At 38.9% G+C, this 23,466-nt stretch overlaps 1 protein-coding gene across 8 annotated transcripts; it reads right to left on the reverse strand.

Moving 5' to 3' along the window:
* Positions 1 to 1,132: 1,132 nt before the first annotated feature.
* tpm2 (tropomyosin 2 (beta)) lies at positions 1,133 to 23,227 on the reverse strand. 8 transcript variants are annotated; one of them, XM_084105507.1, is made up of 9 exons: positions 22,929 to 23,227; positions 21,073 to 21,198; positions 10,766 to 10,899; positions 9,911 to 10,028; positions 9,592 to 9,662; positions 8,865 to 8,940; positions 7,859 to 7,921; positions 7,047 to 7,116; positions 1,133 to 2,372 (listed from the first exon to the last, which is right to left on the reverse strand). In XM_084105507.1, the coding sequence occupies exons 1-9, from the start codon at positions 23,040 to 23,042 to the stop codon at positions 2,290 to 2,292; spliced, it is 855 nt and encodes a 284-aa protein (XP_083961633.1). In that variant the 5' UTR covers positions 23,043 to 23,227; the 3' UTR covers positions 1,133 to 2,289. The 8 variants fall into 8 exon arrangements, with proteins under 8 accessions (XP_083961633.1, XP_083961631.1, XP_083961635.1 ...); XM_084105505.1 differs by lacking the exon at positions 8,865 to 8,940 and adding an exon at positions 8,327 to 8,402 and having other exon boundaries at positions 22,929 to 23,210; XM_084105506.1 differs by lacking the exons at positions 1,133 to 2,372; positions 8,865 to 8,940 and adding exons at positions 6,028 to 6,449; positions 8,327 to 8,402 and having other exon boundaries at positions 22,929 to 23,210.
* Positions 23,228 to 23,466: the final 239 nt, after the last annotated feature.

Consider the following 23,466-nt stretch of genomic DNA (forward strand, 5'->3'; position numbering starts at 1 on the left):
AAAACTTGCAAAATCGGCAGTGTATCAAATACTTGTTCTCCCCACTGTATATGCAACAACGGATTGATAAATTATATGATCAGTAAGTCATGGCAACATATGTTTTTACACTACTTTAACTCATCAACATAATTTAAGCAACTTTTTTTCTAAGTTATACAAGATTCAACTCGATTTTTAAAGTCACTTTAATATTTACGTTGAAATGACCAACCAAGATGATTGTACTTAGAAATGTAAGGCAGCAACTGAAGTTAAAGTAGGTGATTTTTTTTTTGTGTGTGTAAATGGAGGATTTCTAACACAATATCCTGTCTGTCTTAATCTGAATGTTGGGCATCTGTGCTTAATAATGCTGGACGTTAGTCAGAGCAGAAAGTGCATGTTTTAGTCTCATCATGTCTCATTTAGTCCCTTTTCTGAAAACTTGTTCATGCATTTGTTACATATCCAGATCAAATCTGGAGTTCAGAAAGATTCTCTGGAGTCATGTTATCAATAATGCAACAGTAGAGCATGCTGCTAACAATGCTGAAGTCACGGGAGGTCAACAGGGATTGCAAAATGTAGGCTTTATCTTAAATGCAATGCAGCCTTGGATAAACGTGTCAGTCAAATGTAATAGTTATCAAAAATATTATTCATCACACCTACTATAGCTAAAATGTTCACAGCATTCAGAAAGTATTTAGACCTCTTTATTTTTCACATTTTATGCTGCAGCCTTATGTTAAAATGCCTTCATTTTTCTTCACATCAATCTACACACCATACAGATTTGTACTAACGCTGCAAATTTATTCAAAATAAAAACTGAAATGGAGGTCTGAGTTCCAGCAACTGCTGACTTTCCATGGTGATTTACTATTGAGGGTTTTAAGGGGTTCTCTTACACCTAAAAGAGTAAAAAATATAAAAGCAAAGGCACAGCAGTGTTTATTAAGTGTACATCTGTTTTCCTCACTAAAGCTGTGCATAAACACTCACTATGGCAAGGCACAAATACACATTCACTAATCGCTCCATAAACTGTTAATTCAGAGTTTAATCTGTCACCACTCTCTGTCGGACTTCTTGAGGATGAGTTTTCAATAAAAACATTGGCATGCAAACATATCGTCAAAAGGCAAAGTTCTATTTTCATTACTTTAATCATTTTAATCAAACAGCTCAAACAATTGCATAGGATACATAAATGGGTGAGGCTACTTTAAATTGAAGAAATTATTTAAAAAGGCGTGTAAGAATAATTCGTTACATTTGACATTTTCATTGAATTGGACGTTGTTTCTTAAACTATATCCCTTTTATATACCAAATAATTCCATTGATTTTTGTGGGATTTACTATATAGTGATTTGCATTAGAGGAGTTTTAAACAATGAGACTCTTTTAAACCATGTAAAAAAAAATAAAAAAAATCCCACAATTAATCAAATCCATTGCATTCTTTCACATGAAGTGACATCATTCCCATCATGCAACCCCATCATTAGTATTATGATCATCACCTCGAGTAGCGCGTGTTATTCAATGTGCTTTACAGGACGCTTCACAGATTTGGTCAGATCTGTCAAATCGACAAAAGACAGTTTGCAAACATTAGAGTCAAAAACATAAGCATGTCATACAGGCCCAATTTTATATCATTATGACTAATGCTTTATTGTCACCACAACATTTTAATTAATTTAGGCCTGTACAAGCAAGGGTACATCAGCACAATTTAATTTTTGGACCCTCCCCCCCATGAGATCCACACAAATCTCGTCAGAGACATATTCTGCATTCGGAAAAGCAAATTTCACAAAAAGGCCAAAAGTTTGCAGCACTGCATACTGATTATTCCTTATGCAACTTTACAGGTGATTTGAGACACATTGGTTACACTCACAGGTTGTGCATTTTGGTACAAATCAATGAAAAAGCTTAAAAATTCATACCCTCAAAAGTGCAAAAACTTTTTTTTAAATAGTTGGTATGGTCCAAAGTCCAAAGTGGAGAATTACAGCATTTTTCAGGTCAAAACGTTGACTTTGGAGGAAACAACATTTGTAGTAAACATGATGTTTAGAATAAATCAAACCAAATTAGACAGTCGCAATGAATTTATTACAAATATTAAAAATCCAAGATAATGATTTGTTTAAAGTACTGCTGGCTTTGCTACTAGTACAAGACATTGTTTGTAAAGAAAAAAGCAAGTGTGTGCTAAGACATTGACTGATGAAAGCCCAGATCTGCACCAGGAGAGCCGGAGCGCCAGGCCGTCGCTGTAAGACTTCATCTTTATAAATTGTTGAGCTCCAGAAGGGTCTGGTCCAGCACTTGGTGCATGTTCAGGTTCTCCTCCTTGGCCTGGGCTAGTTTCTCTGGAGATGTGAGAACAGAAAGACACTTGGTGAGACAGCCTTGATACACAACCTAATGAAAATACAAAAGTATCACAATAAAATCAAATCTTGACAATTATGATATAGGAACTATAGAAATGAGAGGAACGGTTGATCATTCTCTAAGAAAACACACTGTAAAGAACTGCACCTAAACCTGTAATATATAACTGTACCTTTATCATATTCATGATAAACCCCCATGGATTACAGTATCTTTCGGTTCCCATATTCCATTTATCAGAACCTTTTATGAGTTTGTGAAGTTTTTGTTCTTCTGTGGTTGCATCAAAGTTTATGTGGAAAAACCCCAGGAATATTGCAAAAGCACAAGAAGATCGTCACTGCTGGTTATAACATAAAACAGAAATGGAAGTTGTTTCACTTACGACTTCAGGCCAAGTCACATGACCTCGATGCACACCTCAGAAATTATTCTGCAAATGTATTTTCTTTGGACTTTATGAACACTAAGCAAATAAGATGTTTCACCTCAAGCGAGTGTTATTCACACCTTAATGTTTCCATTCAGTATTTTTATGCAATATACCAAAATGTAAAAACCTACTGAGGCACAAACACAGAAGTCAAAAAGATGAAAGGAAGAAAAAGAGAGGATAGAGATTTCAAGAGCAGTAAAACACAGTAAAATGAAGTTTTCTGATCAGATATTCTTCTTTATATGAGCCCACAGATTTTCCTCCTTTAGAGCTTTGATACACTCACTCAGGTTTGTGGTTTAAACTTCCCTGGATAAACATACTTTGTAAAGAGTTTAGGCAATTTGTTTTGGCCACTATAAATGAATTTTTCTATTTAGCCACACACAAGATATAACCGTGAAAGCACATTCAGATGCAGTGAATCCTCTAAACTACGCTTCCACAAACAGAAGTCGCTCCTGACCTCAATGATGGCAGAAGTGTAATAACTATAACACTGTTTTGGAGGCTGCAAACCCATGGATGTTAAGTTGATATTAGAGACAGGAGACGTCATAACATCTGTCCGGTTTAGTCAACCGCAGCTGATTTATGCTCTTAAAAGAGTCATCTGAGATGATAACAGAAGGGTTAACTTCAGTTAACATGTAGTTAATTAATATTACTCAGTACTTAAATGTTAAACTGTAACAAGGACACCTTGGTTTCTCAGAGTTATTCAACTAACTTACTTGAGTTAGTTAGCCCTACTCTCTGGAACACCTCGAGCTGTGTAAATATAGCACATTCAAGAGAACAATGACATCAGGCACTGTATCATTCAGTCTTCTAGGTTTGAAACTGAAGCTGAAGCCACAGAAAGTAGCGTTAGAGACGCATCTATGCAAGGACAGCTTCATTTACTGTGCTTTATGTTCTGAAATGAGTCCGACTGCAATTTATAACACAAAGCAAGTACATCTCGAATTCTTTGCGTAGCTGAAATGACTATGAATGGTCTTTTGTTATGGCAGAAGAACGTCTGGAAGAGGATCTGCTGATCAAGTCTGAGTTTTGAAGGTAACTCCACCAGAGTAATGCGTGCAGACCCGAGCATGGACGTTCATGATGTTGAAGAGGTTCGCCACACTTTTTTTTTGCATGTTTCTGACCTTGGTGTTCATTGTGATTAATATGAAAAAGCGTGCAGAAGAACATGTCATTAACATGAGTGGATCCGGGTTCACTTTTTACCTTTTTCATGCGAGGGAAAGCCCTTCAATAGGTTTGCATCCAATCCCTGCACTGCCGGATACAGGAGCGCACACACACACACACACACAACACAGATGAGGACTCGAACACACTCGACAGTTTCTGTGCTCAGCTCCAACACACACTTGCCAAGCGGATCACGTTCATATCCAACCATACAAGCCTTTCCTGGCCATAGTTCAGCTGTGTCACTGCTCTACACATAAACATGTTTGTGTCAAATTAAATAGATTTCTTCCAATAATGGCATTGACCCTTTAAGGGATTCATTCTATGAGTTTTCCTAATTGCAGACAAAGTCCTGACATTTTAAAATGCTTTTTTACTGATGTGATGTTTTTATTATACAAATACAGTTTATCAAAAACCTATTAGATTCGTTTACATTAGTTGTGTTAGTAATGTCTCTCTTAGCATTAGGAAGACACTTAAGGTTTATGATACACAGGACAACTTTTTGAGCAATGTTGCCGTCAACGGGCAACCAGGTGAGACACAGGGCCCACGACCGATTTAAATGATCCAGATATACATTTATTGCCCATTTTCAATGGGAAAGTGCCCAAGCAACAATCGCTCGGCAAGATTGCCCAGCAACATTGCTCAAAAAGTTGCCCTGTGTAATGGCCATATTTTTAAAGTCTGCATGAACCCGAAATTGCGCCAGAGATTTCTTACAATAGGGATGTATATGGTCCTAAAGACATTAAGGAATATATATATTATTGTCAGTGTTCTGAGTGCCGTCCACAGTGTCTGTTCTTAAGCACTTATTCACGAGTCAGGAACACTCTACACATTCTACTGACTGCAATAAATGTGCAACTACATCCCAACTAACTCTCATTACAGTCTCAGTATCAGACTGACTCTTCATCCCTCGGGTGCTGCCCGAAAACTTTTACGTGTTTTTTTTTTTTTTTTTTTTTTACATCATGGGAATGGTACAAAACTTGGTAAAGGTTTTGGCACTTGCTGAATAATAATAATAATAATAATAATAATAATAATAATAAATATATATTTTTTTAAATCATGGACATGGCTCGAAAAGGTTGAACGGTCCTGAAAAAAATAGTCACACTTGTATTGTTCGTAGTCAGAAATGAGTGCACTGGAAATGAATGTGGGACAAATTTCATCTATTGGAAATGTTTGGTACTGCACACAAAAACATTTTTTTTTTTAAATATTGACCTGAAATTTGGAACACAGCTTGTTTAGATTTATTGCTTTGATTTTCTCACAGTTTAAGAGTAAAACGTTTAGCAAAATATATGTATTTCATATAAAAAAATGTAAAGGTATTTTTGTGCATTTTTTTCACAACTATAAATGTAACATTTTATAACTTTTTTAATCTTTTTTCCCTTCAGCAATAATCTGCCAAGTGCCGTCTTATAAAGACACCAAACTGAAGTCTGTGATCCAAAGCATTCAAGATTTATGACCGTTTAAGTTGGACATTTCTTTTTCAGAAAGTGAATAAATGAAGTATAACTATAATCTATAATCTAGTACTATCAAATCCCCTAAAAATACAAAATATTAAATAAAAAACAGTATCAAACTAAAATATAGTACAATCATTTCATTGAAATACATTTTCTTTTGTCATTTTTGACTGACAGCAACACGAAGAGCACCAGAGGGTTAATATAACACTTTATGTCGATGCTCCTCAACAGACATTATACTGACTATAAGTAACTTTTCAACTTAATGTCAGCTTATTCTACTAACACCTAACCTGACAGTCTACTATTTAGTTGACATGTACTTGCAAAGTAACTTATAGTTAGCTGAATGTCTAAAGTGGACCATCAAAATAAGTGTAACCCATGATTCTTCACCACTACCTGAATTACTTACTCTCGCAAATAAAACAGATGATAAATCTGTGATCATGCAAACAAATGAATCTCAAGAAACAGAAGGAAACTGAAAGACGACATTCAGGACATTTATTACAGCAGCAGGATAAAGAAAAGCAGCACATACGACACAGACGTGCAGTGGAAGAGTCAACACTGACAAATACTGAACATCAGGCTCATCAACCACCGCTAAACGGACAGTCCTGAGAGGGGCAACACACAATGCTGACCTTTCCATTACAGATCATGACAAAATCAGGAGAGAAAGACTTGAGCTGCAGCCTGACCTCCATCAGACCCATGTCCGTTTCAAAGTCACATGGAGAAGAAAACAAAACACAACTAGCCAAATGGACAGTGAAGAGGAGAAGGATGAGGATGAGACGGAGAAGAGCGCGTTTAGAGGGTAGTCATGTCGTTCAGAGCCAGATCCAGCTCCTCGCTGAGCGCTTTACCCTTGAGTTTCTGAGCGTACACCTCATCTGTGCATCATCCCAGAGGAACGACCGCAGAGAACACACACACACACAGACAGAACCACACAATGAGCAGAAAGAGACAAAATAATGCCGTCAGATGGAGAACCACAGAGGCCAGCTTCAACTACAACAGTGTGAGATCTTGGTTAGAAAACCTTGCACAGCAATCCTCACTCAGACTCATCTTGATCAGTCACTCGGAAATGAAACTTCATCCGCAAAACCCACGATACATGCTCTCGCGTGTCGTCTACTCATTCACTGAACATCTAAGGTGTCAGTCACCTCACCAAAAAACAGATGACATGCAGTTTCAGTGCATCAAAACGACACCAGATCCATCTGCCGAAACCAACACACACAACGCCTTCACCGTTTCAGGCAATGTTAGTATAAACCAGCTCATTCTGCTCATGCCGAACAGTTTTTCCATTTTCATATTACTAATTATGGTTGACAAAACATGGAAGGGAAGTTATAATTGGAATGGCATGTTATGAAGAGTGAGTCATCAAAACTGCTAATACACACAAAGTCCAAACATTGCTGTTATTCTGTCATTAGTTCAGTATTTACAGGCAATAACTCATGAAGGTGTACCTTCTAAATCATCAATGGTCTTCTCAAGCTTCGCCACAGACCTCTCAGCAAACTCGGCACGCGTCTCAGCCTAGGGAAAGGAAAATCAACATCCTCATGAACTCTTGAGCGGAAGACAGTAGAACATTTTACTATGGTTATTTTTCCAATCATCGATCTGGACTAAATGATCACTTCAGCAATATTACATGAACAACAGTGCTATGGGGGTTATGCGAAACACACTTCAGTATCCTGTTAAACAGGTCACATGGCTTCCAGTTCAGTATATGTATGTGCTTTGTTAAACATAGAGCTGTTTTACTCCAGATGCCTTCAAAGGAGCATCCAAAATCGTCACTTCCTGATAAACTGGCACTAAATATCACTAAGAAAAGTAGTAGAAAGTACTGTATAAAATAATTTTCATATATAATAAATGACTTGCGTCTAAGAGCGCGCAGATGAAACACAATAAACACATTTTGAAGGAAGATAACATTTAACAGTGTCAAATTCAGAGTGGCTCGCGTTGTGTTTATCACTGGATAGAAACGCACAAGCCCAGAGCAAGTTTTGTGCCGAATGTTGACTGCACTGCTTCTGATTGGTTCAAACACTGGGGAGACTGCAACCTGATTGGTCAGAAACCTAATCCCAACCATAGTAGGGAGAAAGCAGGGAAGATTATGACTTAATAATGAGCTGTCCATGTCTGGATTTCAGAGCGGCTGAAGTCCAAAAACTGCTGAAAACCATGTGTCTGAACAGTGCTTTTATTTGCACACAGTGACAAAGCAGTGTAATTTCAGTATAGTGAAAGGAATACACACCTCTTTGAGTTTGTCAGTGAGTACTCTGATTTCCTCTTCATATTTGTCTTCCTTTGTGGAGTACTGGGGAATAAAAAAAAAAAAAATGAATCATTAATGCTGCAGTCATTCAATATTTAAAAAATTATTTATAGGCCACATATATTGTTGCATCTGAAATCAGAAGAAGAGCAATGCATAGCTTAGCAAGAGAGATGGCAGTGAAGTCTATGGAGACTGTGAGTGTGAGAAAGATATTTTACTTGACCAACAGGACTGATTAAAAAGAGTTCACTTCATTGGCTTATCTCACTCTCTATACAATGCTGTTTTAACAAGGGGAATCTCATTTTAAGTTTGGTTTAAAATTCAGACATATGTGACACAATAATATGTTGTGTGAAGAACAACACTACAACTACAAACACAGAGTGAACAGCAGGGCATTTGGACCTTTAACGCTGACAAATGCTATGAGTCTCTGCCTACCTTCTCAGCCTGGGCCTCCAGGGACTTCAAATTGTTGGTGACATTTTTCAGTTCTTCCTCAAGGTCACCAGATTTGCTATACAACAGCAAGAGATGCAGGAAAAGAAAGGGAAAAGTAGAGGAGAGAGACAGCACTTTGAGAAGACAGGAAAGGCAGCAATTTTAGCTAAAGAGACCCCAACCTCAATGGAACAATCAATGGACCATTCACAGTCCTGAACGTTGCTCACAAAAAGAAGTCCATGCAATGTAGAATATAATGACAGTTTTGAGAGGTCAAAACTAGCTACTTTAATATGTTCATTCAAATAATGAAAAAGCAATCCTTTTCCAAGCTATTTGTTATGTAACAGCAGAAATGAAAGTGTGGCATTCCCCAAGGTTCTAGTTGAGGCCCCTTTACTTTCTGCAAAAGATGCGTTTCATTGGCACAGGGATAAAGCCGAGAAGAGCAGCAGAGGAGGTCACAGACCTCAGAAAGAGAGGACAAGTATAAAGAAGCCGGCGTTAGCACGCTACGTCAGTCTCTCAGCAGTACCTCTTCCTCTCCGGCCATCATGGATTTCATATTCTGGTCCATGAGTCTAAGCTCCTCCTCCAGCTGCCTGACTCGACTGGGTTAGTCCACAACAGGCCAGTGGGGTGGGGGGTGGGGGTAATGGGGGAGACACGGGATGAGGAACAACGGAGCATGCATTTGGAAAACGGGGAGAAAGGACAATCAGAAACCTTGCTGTTGTTCAATGACCCTGAGAGCTCTTCTGTTACTAACTACAGAGCATTTGCAGCCCCTGAAGACTGTGGGAATCCTGGAGAATTTTACCTTCCAGTTCTGACAGAGATCAGGTCTGTCAAGTCCACTCAAAATGACAACTGAAAGATAATATCATTTTGCTGGATGCAGCTTTGTCATTTGTTTCAGGGACCACAGACATGCATATCAAACTCAGTTATTCATGCAAATACATTTATAATGCACTTTTGTTACCATCATAATATGGGCACATTTACACATATTCCATACATTTTTGAATAAACCAATATATTTTTGTTCCCACTGTATTCTAGCAAGGAGTAGTTATCCAAACGCAGATTAAGCCTGTTCATGTTGTCATGTTAGTGCTAGTAAAAAACAAAGTGTATCAGAAATATCCATGACTACAGACACCACTGTGTTAACTAACAAGGTTACTGATGTTTTTATTTAATGATGTTTTATAATAACGCAATAGTCCAATCTCAACGAAAGAGTTGCATGTACTTACGCCTCAGCCACTTCAGCTCGTTCCTCAGAGCGCTCGAGCTCACCCTCAAGAATCACCAGTTTACGCGCCACCTGCACTCACACACACCAATAAACACGGTTTTACAGCTATTCATTTATTACAGTCAAATAGCAAATATCAAAGCTCTGTAAAGTCAAGTTAAGAAGAAGGAAGTCAATCCCCAATAAACAATAATTCAAGTTTAGGTATTATGACCCATCTTCAGCACTAATACAACAACAAAATTACTATATGAGCTCGGACACCACAGCATAGATGGCCACCAGCAGCCACTCGTTTAACCCTGTGCCATGCACACCTCCTCATATTTGCGGTCCGCCTCCTCAGCGATGTGTTTGGCCTCCTTCAGCTGCATCTCCTGGATCTCCATCTTCTCCTCATCTTTCGTTGCTCTGTTCTCTATCACCTTCATTCCTCTGTGAGAGAAAAGCACACACTCAGGCAATGCCATGAACAGACTAAACAGGATTGAGGTATTTCCTCATGGTTCTCCAAGGCTTTGTTCACACAATGCATAAGATATCTAGTACTGACTGTCCACTTTACCAAGAGACCTAAGAGAGTAGCTAGTATTGTGGAAAAACATGCATCCATGTTTTATTGTCTGACCTAGACTGAATCTAATTTCCAGCATTCATTTTCAGTTAAATTTTCTTTTATCATGCAGACTGTGCACTTTCATTGTTTTGTTAAGCCACACTTGTATTTACCCTTGATTTTTTTTGTGGGTATTATGATTTAAGATGATTTTGTCTTTTGTTTTGGTTTGTTGTCATATTGTCTTGAAACTCATAAATAAAGTATAGAAAAAACAAAACATGCATCCATTTTCCAAACCGCTTGTCCTATGTAGGGTCATCGGGAATGCTGGAGTCGATCCCAGTGTCCCGGGATGAAGGCACACTGGACGGATCTCCAATGACCAAAAAACTACTAGAAACCGTCTACAAATCTGGCTTGAATCTTGCTGTCTATTTTTGTTCATATTAAACAATGGATGCGAGTCAAATACACTGCGGCTGTGAGCAAAGCCCAGATGTGTGGTTAAGGTGTGGAGTCAAGTCCCCTTCATTTATATAGCGCTTTTAACAATACAGATTGTTTCAAAGCAGCTTTCCAGTGATAATAGGGAATGAGTGTGAGCAGGACACACCTCTCGCTCTCGTCCGCAGCTTTCTCGGCCTCCTCCAGCTTCTGCAGCGCAGTGGCGAGTCTCTCCTGGGCTCGATCCAACTCCTCCTCCACCAGCTGGATACGCCTGTTCAGGGACGCCACCTCCGCCTCCGCCTGCCAGCACAGCAACACCACTCAATGCAACACATGCTGGACAAATGCGGTTCGCCAACAACTGTTTGGATAAGGTGATGGCGACATGTGACGTGAAAATCTTTCAATTAATGTCAAATTAAGTGGAAAATTTTTGTGACTCCTCTTTTTGTTTTCCAACTCCTCTGACTCCAACCACATATCATTTTTGTATTGTTGTTTCCTAAGAAGTAGGTCTTTTAAAAAGCGTAGGCTGTTAGTGTTTCACGCACTGATCTGTATAAATGACTGGATTGCTCATTGCGTGTTCGAGCGGCCATCTTACGAGGGCATCAATGACGTAAAGCCAAAACACGGAGCTAAAATCACCCGATTTGCACCGTATCAGACGCACAGGAATAGTTTTTAAGATACATGTATCTACATTAATTGATACTTCGAACATTATCCGTAGTGTTTATGGTCTTTTCAGGCAGGATAAACGATTTTTAGAAATCGTTAAGATTCTTTATGTAAATAATTATGCATTAAATATTCAAATTGAATTTAAATTTTTTGGCTTTTAGTATGAATATGTTAGTCTTACTGTTATCTAAGGCCCCGTTTACACGTACATGGTTATTTTGAAAAACGGAGACATTTCCCTTCGTTTGCACCCTTCGTTTACACGCAAACGGAGGATTCGCCAATGAAACCGATTCTTTCTAAAAACTCCGGCCAGAGTGGAGATTTTGAAAATCTTCGTTTGCACGTTTGCATGTAAACAGAGAAAAACTGAGTTTTAGGCAGCGACGTCACGGAATGTGACCATTTTCGGGATTCTGATTGGCTAAGGTGGGCTTGAGCTTCTCGTTACACTGCCACCTACAGGTTTGGCATGCTCTTGACAGCATATACACAGGTTCGTGTGCACGATGTTATTTTTGAAAACGAAGAGGGGAGAAATGTCCGTTTATGAAAATAGCCATCCACGTGTAAACGTAGCCTAAGCTAGTGTACTCCAAAACAATGACAAAATTTGCGTATAGAAGATATAAGCATTCAAAACTCCGCCAATATGGATAAGTGATTTTGATGACATCACTCTGCACTTCAGCTTCTCATCAGATTTCCTGTCCAATCAAATGCTCTCTAGCATCTGAAGCTCCGCCCCCAACATTATGAATAGACGCTGAAGCTGCGGCTGAAATCGGTCACTTGTTCACACATTTACTATTTTCTACACGGTGAATGGCAGATAGTGCACTATATAGGGGATAGGGAGTGATTCAGACAGTGTAAATATGTTTTCCATTGAGATGAATGAAGTCTGGTTTCATGTTAGTGTCATGTGAACCGCCACAGCCCCGGTCCAGAGACACGATACACAAAGCGGATCATGTGATCGAGTCGACGCAGAACAGAATTGATCCACCATCGGACCCATTTGAATTCTACACATAATGCTGTATTTTAAAGCGATATGGAGGAGATTAGGAGGAGAAACGGTTAGAGATTAGGAGGAAACTGTGATTAACTAAACTCTATTGGCTATTTTAGAAAAGGGGAGGAGCTGTTTGATAAGCCCCACCCTCTCTTCCTGTTTCAGTGGAAATTACATCAACACATTGAATAATGCTGTGCGTTTCAAGCCACTTCAATTGGCCTTCAAGCATGAACCTATATCTGGGATTATTAACAGAAATGATGATGATTTTTGGGTGAACTATACCTTTACATTTTCTTTAAACTCCATTGTATGACAAAAAGTGTTCATCAAAAAGACAGAACACAATACTAAAATACTAAAACACAGTGACAATGTTTTCTGCACCATTATTCACTACAACACTTTTACTAATCTATAACGCGAAACATACAGGGTTGTAGTGTGGTCTGATTCCAAACCCTAGACTGGAAAAAAAGATGGATGACGCGTCTTCCAAAAAAATTAAGCCAAAATATCCCAGTAACGGTCGTTACAGATTAAGTCAATCGCAGGCCGAGTCTGTGCAGTAGTGGAGCCGCGGTGTCAAGGTCCCGCCCACACTCACACTCCTGCACACTCATTCGCTAACACAGCTGTCAATCATCACCTCACACCATGTTTTGTAGCATAAAATAAATAAATAACTAATACCAAACTTATTGGTAAAACAAACACTTGAACATACGTCTGTGTGATAAGAACTACCTAAAAGGACAGAAACCATCTTCAAATAATTATTTGAAGTGTAATTGGATTTTTTGTTTTGTCTCACATCCCATTCGATTACATGGAGAGGGCGGAGTTTATGATCTATACTGCAGACAGCCACCAGGGGGCGATCAAATGCTTTAGCTTCACTTCTCAGCACGTGCGCGACACACTTGTTCCACATTGCTGAGTATTTTCTCCTTAAAATGGCAGTGACAGTCTCAAAAACACGGTTTGAAATCGCTGGCGTTTCTGACGTCACAAACTACCTTGTAACCAATCAGATCAACGTGTGATCGTCAACAAGTGGATCTCTGAGCTGAGTGAGATTTATGATTGAACATTTTTTTCTAAATATTTCTTTCTCAAAATCACTACATTGATTGAACCGTTAAGGAATCAGAATTGTTACATATATACACAATACATTTAAATGAAAGATGCTTTTATCAAAAGTGACTTTTATTGCATTCAAGCTATTCATTTGATCATTTCATGCATTCCCTACGAATTGTTATGATTCCCATCCCAATTTTTTTGTGGCTACAAAGAAGCAGATTTTCCCATCAGAGACAGTAACATTCTCTCTGAATGCATGGATTGCTGGATTTGAAAGTTAAACTTTAAAAATGCAAAGTTCACTAGGTAAAGAGGGTTGAGATCACTGTGTCAACTGTATGTCCAATTCTTTAATAGCTAACTACAATTACTATGTCAAATGTGGGAACATTGGACCACATCACTACATAAAGCATGCACTGAACATGAATAAATGCTTGGTCAGTTTCTCATTTTAAAGAATGCAGAAAAACAGCATGCCTGTAGGGCAAGTCTGATGTCATCCCTCTAATAAATCCTTACAACAATAGTTGTACTAGCAAAACAACAGTGCTCAGTACAAAGGTGGCCTAATTCTTTTGTGGGTTAAGGCCATGGCCGCCCTCTATAGCTATTTCCATTGCAAAATCCAGGTGAAAATACAAAAATAAAACATCTAAGCAACATATCTGACGCTTTTGCTCTGGCCTACTGGAAAAGCAAATGTTCTACTACAGTAAATCATGTTACTGATCCTGTAGCTCAGTCAGATCAGTCACACACTGAAAACTATTGCTATTAAACTCTGGTTCCAAATTTGACGTTACCAACATCAGCATTATTTCATGTAACTAGCTGTAATTTGTTCACATGTAACGTTATCTTCACTTTCTAGGCAATTAAACCTCCGACTACTTTCAGATTACTCATTATTTACCCAAATACACTTTGATAAACACAGAATAATGATTTATATTTTAGAGCTGGTCTGAGCCAAAGCACAACCAAAACAAAGTTTTGAAAACTGACTTTTTATGCATTTTCTTAATAATGGATTTTTGTTCATTTTTAACACAGGCCTCGGAGGAAAAAAAGACGGACAACAACACTGTATGCAATGCGGCTGCTGTTACTTTATCTCTGCTATACAATGTTATCTCATATTTCGCTCTTAAAAATCTATTTATAAAAATTCTATTTCTTTAACCAGAACTATTGTTACAATCTCGACTGAAAACAAAAACAGCATTCAATCTTTGTCCCTCAGCTCAAATTAAATGATACTAAACGCACCAGTAGGTGGCGGCAAATCCTTGTCTTAACAAGTTAGTCATTGAATCATTCACTCAAGTGATTGGTTCAAAGCGGCTGATTCAAGTGAGTGAGTCGCGGAGTCATTCATTAGAACGATTCATTCAAAAACGTTGATTCATTCAGTAACGAAACTGAAATCGTGTTGTTCTGAGACACGCAATGGTTCTAATGTTAGGATGTATTCTTGTTGGCAAAATAGAGCAAAAACAGACTGAATTGAGTCTAATTTGACCATCTAATAGCCTTTGTTTGTTAAATTGTTGTATAAAATTAATATCACATTTGCAAACGCGCCGTGTTCTGGGGAAAAGGCACTCTTGCTCGTGTGATACTGCAAAAACAAGAACTTGCACTGAGACTTTTTGCACCATATCTTGGTTTTCGGAGGCATTTTTATTCAATTTGGTGGCAATTTTGCCCCAAGCCCCCGTTAAATTCAGACTCGGTAGACTTTAGTCAGGTTAGACGCCATACTGAATTTAACACAGATGAAAACAAGACTGAGGAATAGACGTACAGTCTTTACAATGGCACACACTATATAAAGGTGCATTTTCACAACTGTTTTACTGAGATTTTGTCTACTGAATCTTTTTTTCTTTCTGTAAAGTCGTGTCATCAGCTGAACGACAGTACAACCCACTGAATGCACTGTATTTTTGTCCCTTGTTTTCACTCCTGTCAGAAATGAAATCTGGGGCTACCCTGATTAAGGTCTATTCGCCGTCTATCCTGATGTAAACCACCACCACTTTTCTTACCGGATGACAAGAACACAAGAGGATTATCCTGTTCTGGGTCAGATGAACTCAAGTGTCCACCTTCAGGAGGACGAAAACATGCATAATCCCTTATTTTTACCTGACCACTTGTTCCACATATCCATTCATAAAATGTCCATGTCATAGAAAGAGCTTAAGTTTGATGTGAGAGATGATTTGAGTGTGTGCGTCACACCTGGCCTCTATATGAACTCTAATCCTGCATTAGCATTAGCTCAAGTGTCATCTGTTCAACCTCAAGCACAAACTTCTTTTGCTGATATTGTTTCATTCACTGTTTGTTCTTCCTACATGGATACTGATATCTGGATAATGTGTTTATAAAGTGAAATTAATGTTTTGATTTGGTTTAAGAAAACTGGAGCATACAATGACACTACATTGAAGAACATCGTTTTACGTTTGCAATCCGCATCTAATACGAGCGTTTAATAAAGATATTGCGGTCATCCAGATCTTACAACAGGGGTTTTCAATCGTTTAGATGCCACAGACCCCCGAATATGACCATCTTCATGTGAGGGACCCTCATGCTAACACGGAAAAGGCATGTATCTTTTACAAACACCCAATTTATACACAGAAATATTTTAATCTAAAATTATCTAAAATTCTATTAAGCCACTCAACTACAGTAATGCAGTTTTTATATCTAATTCAGTTTATTTATATGAATCAAAATTGTTATTTATTTATTTTAATCTAGATTAATCTATTTAATAGATTATTAACTTACCAATTTTTTTATTGCAATCACATTTTTTATTTGTATCTAACTTTTTCCATATTTATTTTACTCGTATTATTATCTTTTATTTTTTACAGACTTTTCCCCTTGTGGCCCCGGACCCCAGCATGAAATCCCCTGGCCTGTAAAGGCCCCTTCCCACACACAGCAGACTGTTATTGCTCTTGCACTGACACACACACACAGTGAACAGGCTTTGAGGTGAGCAACAGGCCGGTGTGTGTGTGTGTGTGTGTGTGTGTGTGTGTGTGTGTGTGTGTGTCTCACTCACTCTCTCCCTGCCCTGCCGCTCCAGGTCCAGCTCTCTCTGCAGGGCTTCTGCCCGGTCCTCGGCATCATCCGCCTGGAGCTGGAGGCCCTGGATCTTCCTCTTCACGGCCTCTATCGACGTGACCGAGGCCATGCCCGCGGACACCGCTCTCAACGCCGACACACACCGCGACACGGGCAGGACAGCAGCGAGACCGCTCTATAATCACGCGTTCATGCTCAACACGGCTTGGTTTAGTTCTTCCTCCAGTGTTTTTATCCAGAAGTGGTCAAGTTTAGCTCAGAGCGAAATGAATCGCCGCCGAGAGGTGCTTTACTCAGAGCCTCAGCGGGAGAAGCAGCGTAAGCGGATTGACGCCGGTGAACAGATGCGCGCGCAGCTCTCAGGTGATCAGACCCTCCCTGTCACAACCAGCTGAAGAAACAAGTGTTTCACCTAACGCATTGATGAAATGGAGACAGGAGATTCATTCCCCTTTTTCAGAATCTGTGGTCAGATATTAATCATTATGTAATTCCTCACTTTAAAATATTTTTGAAGGCCAAATTATTTTGATCCATTCCAAAGTTTTTATGTTTATTTTTGAGATGTTTTACAAATTTGTCACTATAACTGAAATAATGGTCTTGTTTATGGATTTTGATACCGGTTTATTGGAAATGGATAATATAACTAAAATTCTAATTTTATTTGGTAAATATCATATAGGCTACATAAAGCAAAATGTACCAAATGGTAGACTAGTTTCGACTGACTTAAAGTTTTTACGACTCTCTGACTTCAATACAGAACAACTGTAAAGCTGTTAAGACATCTCAGCTGTTGAAAAGAATAGGCTACTTGATGTATTAGATGTATGATTGATTTTTTGATACAAGATGCAGAAAGATAAATTTTTATAGATTCAAGTGTTTTGTATGACTCTGTATTCCTCTATTGTTATTGCAATAAAAAAGCCCTCGCTCTCAGATCCAGGGATTCTCCTCAGCACTCGTTACAGGCTTAGTTCACACACAGATGAAAATTACCCAATGATTTACTCACCCTCAAGCCATCCTGGGTGTATATGAATTTCTTCTTTCAGCTGAACACAATCTGAGTTATATTAAAACATATCATAAAAAATCATAAAAGTAATCCATGCGACTCCAGGGGTTTAATAAAGGCCTTCTGAAGCAAAGCCATGTGATTTTGTAAGAAAAATATCCATGTTTATAACTTTATAAACTATAATCACTGGTAACGGCCGTACACGAGTCTATTCCAGCAGAAGAGAGACCTCGTTGTGTACAAACATCTGATAAACATCTTTAAAGATCAGTTTTACATTCTACCTCTTAAAGACGCTTTCTGAATGTCTATTTAACATCTGACAGGAAATGTCCTTCTTTTTAGAGACTTATTGCAGCCCAGACAGCAGGATAGTGTCGGCCCAGATCCGGCCCACATCCGGTAGGCCTGCACATGGGCCGGATCTGGGCCGACACTATCCTGCTGTCTGGGAGATGAGTAATAAACTTATTAAAAATATTATCTTAATCAACTAAATCAATCAACTAAACTAAAATTAAGCACAACTCATTTTTTGAAGTGAGGAGGCTATTTTTTGTTTTTAATAATTCAATCTCAGGAAGGATGAAGGAGCTCATCGCACAGATGTGATTTGTGCCTTAACATTATATTAATACAAATAACAGTATTATTGAGACTGTATGAATACTTCATTACAAGTAGCCTACCCAAACTTTTTGTGAGCTGAACCCCTGATGTTAAAAAAGTATTTTTTTAACTTGAAGTAGCCTACAATATTTAAGGTTAATATTTCAATAATTTAACGACACTTTCGCATATTCACGATTGTCTGACGGTGGTTAATGGTCATATGACATGCAAATTAAAAAACTATTTTTTATAGTTTTTATTTTAAAAATATTGAAATCATTACTAGCCTATTATTATTATTATTATTATTATTATTATTAGGACTAGTAGTAGTAAAATCCATATAGGGATTTTATAAAGTTTTCGTTAGCCAAGACAATCACAACACTACAAACTTTGATCTGAAGCTAAAAAGTATTTGAAAATGAAAGAGGTACAAGACTGAACTGAGCGGCTTTAGTGACTGAATAAACTACAATCCCATGAAGCATTGCGAACAGCATAAGCGAATTAAACATAATAGAGAAATATAAAACTACCCATTTAAAACGCTGATTATATATATATAAAACCAACATTTTAAGTTTAATGCAAAATATGCATATATATATATTCAAATATTTCAGTATTTTCAGAGCGTAAGGAGATCAGCTCGCCGTTCGCAGTGCATCATGGGAGTGGGCGGAGCTAACGAGATCTTTTCCCAGCTTTGCTAGTTTCGACACTCTGATTGGTGGTATTTCTGTACAGCATCATAAGTAATGTAGTTTTTCACCAGGAATTCCACTGGTAAACACGATTATTTTTCAAATAAGCTGAAATAATTGACCGACGGCTTCAACAGAAGCAAATACCATCGATGAACAGTCTCGTAGCTCACAGCAGGGCTGTCTTCTTTACAGGTTTCTACTTCCGTTTCATTGGGACTTTAACCACTCAATTTGTACGCCTTCATTGTCAAAGAGAGTTTGGATCAATCCTATTTACTGATTGTTTGCAGCTCTGCATTCCTGGCTCTGTTGTCTGTTTAGATACAAGTAAAACTTGTGAAATTAGGACATTTTGTTAAAAGAAAGTAAAATGATGTCATGGCGAGGCTTATGAATACTCAGATTTAAATTAACTTATAGTCTACTGTATCTCCTGCATTCTTGGTCACCTGCTGTCTAGATCTTATGTACTCAAACTGTGCATTTGATCTTCATCATTGTGTCAAATCAAATGAATTAAAGCGAACTAGGACGTCTCAGTCAGTCTGTCCTCAGCCGATCCGATCCTTCAGTGAACTCTGAACAGGAGCACTGGAAGTCCTGACGTCACTTCACTGTAAACAAATCACTGCATTCCTCTGATTTCTTTCCTTTTTTGGCCACGAATTAATGGTGCGAATACAGTACAACACACACAGAGTTGAGAGTTCCCGACACACACTCAAACACCTCATGTTTTAATGGAAGAACTCAAGGCAAAGATATATTTTATAAAAGTCTCCGGACTGAAAACTTCTACTGTGGTTGCCAAAGTCTTGTAACTCATGAACACGTGACTTGTTTTTCAGATGTAACTAGTTAATAATTGTCATGTATTATAGCCTACTGCTAGAGCAGGATGAGCTCCCTATTAAAGGGAACTGCAAAAATACTAATATTTAACACTGCGAACCTAACAATATAGCTTATACCTTAACAAAAATGTATCAGATTTGGTACAGCAACTATTGCACAGCCATGGAATGTACTGTATACTGTATAACTTGAAAGTAACTTTTATTTTGGTCATCATTATGAAGAGTACTGGATATTGAGATTTAATATGAATTCACATTCACTCTTTAGTTTGAGTGTGTTTAGCTTTGGAAACATGACAGCTGTTAGTTAACCCTTTACTGCTGCTGTGAGTCTCACATTGTCGTATCTTGTCGTGTCGTGTTTGGTGAAGTCTCAGCACGCACGGCATCTGCTGCGAGGAGCTGACACTGTTTATGAAGTGTTTGAGAATATGATCCTGCTCGACACCTTCTCCAGAGCAGCTGCTGACAGGATGATTGACAGCTCAAGCACTGAGCTGCGCATGCGCTGTACTGACGGCCGCCACACGAGGGCGCGAGCTGAACGCATTACGAGCTCTGGATATTATGATTAATGAACACAGGCCTATTTTTATGACAATTACGATTTTTCATATTGTGTGCGTATCACTGTGATACATATGTATTATTATCCATATATATATATATTTGAACCTGGACCACAAAACCAGTCATAAGGGGCAATTTTTGAAATTAAGATTTATATATTATCAGAGAGTTTGATGACTTTCCATAAGCTTTTCAATGATGTATGGTTTGTTAGGATGGGACAATATTTGGCCGAGATACAACTATTTGAAAATCTGGAATCTGAGGTATGGGTGCAAAAAACATCTAAATATTGAGAAAATCGCCTTTAAAGTTGCCCAAATGAAGTCAATGTTGCTGCATTCACTCACAAAAATGCATTTTTGATATATTTACGGTAGGAAATTTACAAAATATCTTAATGGAACATGATCTTTACTTAATATCCTAATGATTTTTGGCATAAAAAAAATCTATCATTTTGACCCATAAAAAAATATTGTTGTCTATTGCCACAAGTATACCCGTGCGACTTATGACTGGTTTTGTGGTCCAGGGTCACATATGTGATCCGTAATGGTTCTAAAATACTATAGGCTTCATAATAGAATTTTTTTCTTTTAATTATGGGGTGAAATATTCCTGAATTTGCATTTGTGGGATTCATGCGAAATATTTAGCCTTCTAATGAGGTGTCAGTGGTGTGTGTTCTTTAGAAAGGCAGTGTGTAATTGCACCCGGGTTGAATGAGAGACATATGTGATGTGTGATGATGATCGTGTGTGTGTGTGTGTGTGTGTCACTCACGTCTGCGGCCTTCTTCTCGGCTTGCTCGAGTTTCTCCTGAGCGTCCTTCAGTGACTCTGAGTATTTGTCCAACTCGTCCTCCACACCCTTCAGCTTCTTCTGCAGGGCCAGGAGCTCCTCTTCCAGCTACACACACACACACACACGTTGGGTTTTCATGTTTTATGGGGAACATACTCATCAGACAAAACTTTCTGCATTTTTACATTTAAAAAAAGAAAAACATGAATACACACAAACACACTTACACACTCTCTCTCTCTCACACACACACACACACACGCTCAATAAACCTGCGTAGAAACCTTTGCATTTTTAGTCCATTTATTAATTCATTGTCCATATAGGGGCCATTTTTCCACCTGAAAAAAAGTAATTGTAATGACATTGATCCCCACAAACACAACAAAATATGACTGACCCACACCCAGAACACCTGAGCTAAAACTACGGGTCCCGTCTCTGAAACACAGTAAAATGAGGTGGTCAGAAGCGTTTCGCCTAGTTTTATTCAAAGTTATTCTCTTATAAACTTGTGTTTCTCCACATTTTGGAAGATCATTCCCCATCAAGTAAAGTGTCCCCCATCTGAACTGATTGATAAACGATGATCTCTAAATCCCGTCTCATAAACGGGTCATTGGTCTGGTTGGGAATATGAAGCTGTGGAGAGTCAACTTCCAAACCACAACCCATTAACCGTATCATCACACACACTCAGTGTCATAAACCAGCCTCTCTTTATTGCTCAGTTCGGGCCAGCGAGACGGGCACACACACAGCCCATACCGCTGCAGAAATAGACACAGCTTTATAGGTAGAGAGCCATTGGTCAGCTCATAAACCGAGACAATGCGCTCATGATGGATGGCGTCCCAGCGGCCCGTCTGACGGAGCGGGACAGGCTCGGGAACACAGGTATGAGGAGCGGCTCCAGATGGGACAGAGCCTTGATCCCATTATGCTGAAGAATTTCATGTAGGTGGAGCGGGACAGAAAAAGCTCAAGGACAGCATGTGTGCTGCTGACCAACAGAGGCCTTGGGACAGGAATAGAGGGAGTTGTGCCATCGGGACACAGGCTTTTGGGAAATCACAGGCTTTGTTCAAGCAAAAACTGCATTAGATCAATGATCGGAGCACATGACCAATCTACTTCTAATGAGATATCTTGAGATCACTGATTCAAAATCAAATGGACATATAATGCATGTGCTCCAACAAAATCATTTCCCATGTTTTTTTTCTCCCATGGAAAAGCCAGCTGCACTTCCATTATGGAGAATGACAGGATCCTTGATGGAAAAGCCTTCTTTAAATGGCTTTTACTAAAATAGGGCCCGTTTGTGCTGTTCTCTGTCCAGTTCAGTCAAGCGATGGAAACTGTCGGCCCTCCTCAATCAACTGGCTGTAATAAAGTAAACCTGCTGAAATATACTAACATATTTACACTTCTATATTTGGCATCATCACTTCAGTTAGTCATGATTGACAGGTCTTAAGGAACAAGACTATTAATAGCTCCACGTATCACAAATGTTGGACCATAAACTGGGATTAATCATTGGTTTTGGGAGGGAAGTTGATGCCAATGACCATATGATTACTGATCACTCATCATACAGAACACAGAAAGTCAGATTACACACGGAAGGTCAAATGATATGATTTCTGTGAGCACTCTCGGGAAACCTTTCTCTAATTTTTGAATTCTGGCTATGAATTATTTTGTAATAAATCATTTATATCACTGCTTAGACAACACCTCCTCACACTTTTCCTGATTTCATCTCATGGAGAATGCAGTTCGACTCACTTTAACATGGACGTGTAGAGAGCCTCAGTGAATGCGTTTACCTGTTTGCATTTGTCCTCGGCACCTTTCTTGTCAATCTCAGCCTGTTCTGCGCGGTCGATGGCGTTCTCCTTGTCCAGCTTCAACATCTGCATTTTCTTCTTGATGGCCTCCATGGTTGATGTGTTGTGTTTCCGCTAGCAGCCGAGGAGAAGAGAAGAGGAGAAGAGCAGAAGAGGAGAGCTTGTTCTCGGAGACAGCAGAGAGGAAACCCCTCCAGAGGAACTCTGGGCTTCTTTGGAAACTTCTCTGAAGAGTCTGGGAGAGTGCCGTCCCCTCGCTCTGATTCGTCCCGCTGGATGGGCTCAGCATTTGATCCTGAGCTTTTGTCCATGTTTGGGAGGCTCTGGATCCTCATTCTCCAGTTAGACTTAAGAAGAGGTCAGGATTATTCAGTGCCCTGGGAATAAAAACAGCTACTGATGTAATCATACATTACTCTCTCTGCATTCAGTGCGGCACAGCTTTAACACTGATCTTTTCCTCATAGTCTCTTAAAGATGCTGTAATTCCAGTATGTGCTCTGATGACTTCACTGCC

Source organism: Abramis brama (assembly GCF_963993115.1).
Source record: "Abramis brama genome assembly, chromosome: 25".
In the NCBI taxonomy this organism is placed as follows: Eukaryota; Metazoa; Chordata; class Actinopteri; order Cypriniformes; family Leuciscidae; genus Abramis; species Abramis brama.

Bases quoted from the DNA above. Each gene is read 5' to 3' on its own strand.
- tpm2 (XM_084105507.1), bottom strand. From the start codon at position 23,042: ATGGAGGCCATCAAGAAGAAAATGCAGATGTTGAAGCTGGACAAGGAG. The intron at 8,941-9,591 runs GTAAGTACATGC...GGACTAACCCAG, and splicing joins CGAGCTGAAGTGGCTGAGGC to TCGAGTCAGGCAGCTGGAGG. The intron at 2,373-7,046 runs GTACACCTTCAT...TCACATCTCCAG, and splicing joins GACCATTGATGATTTAGAAG to AGAAACTAGCCCAGGCCAAG.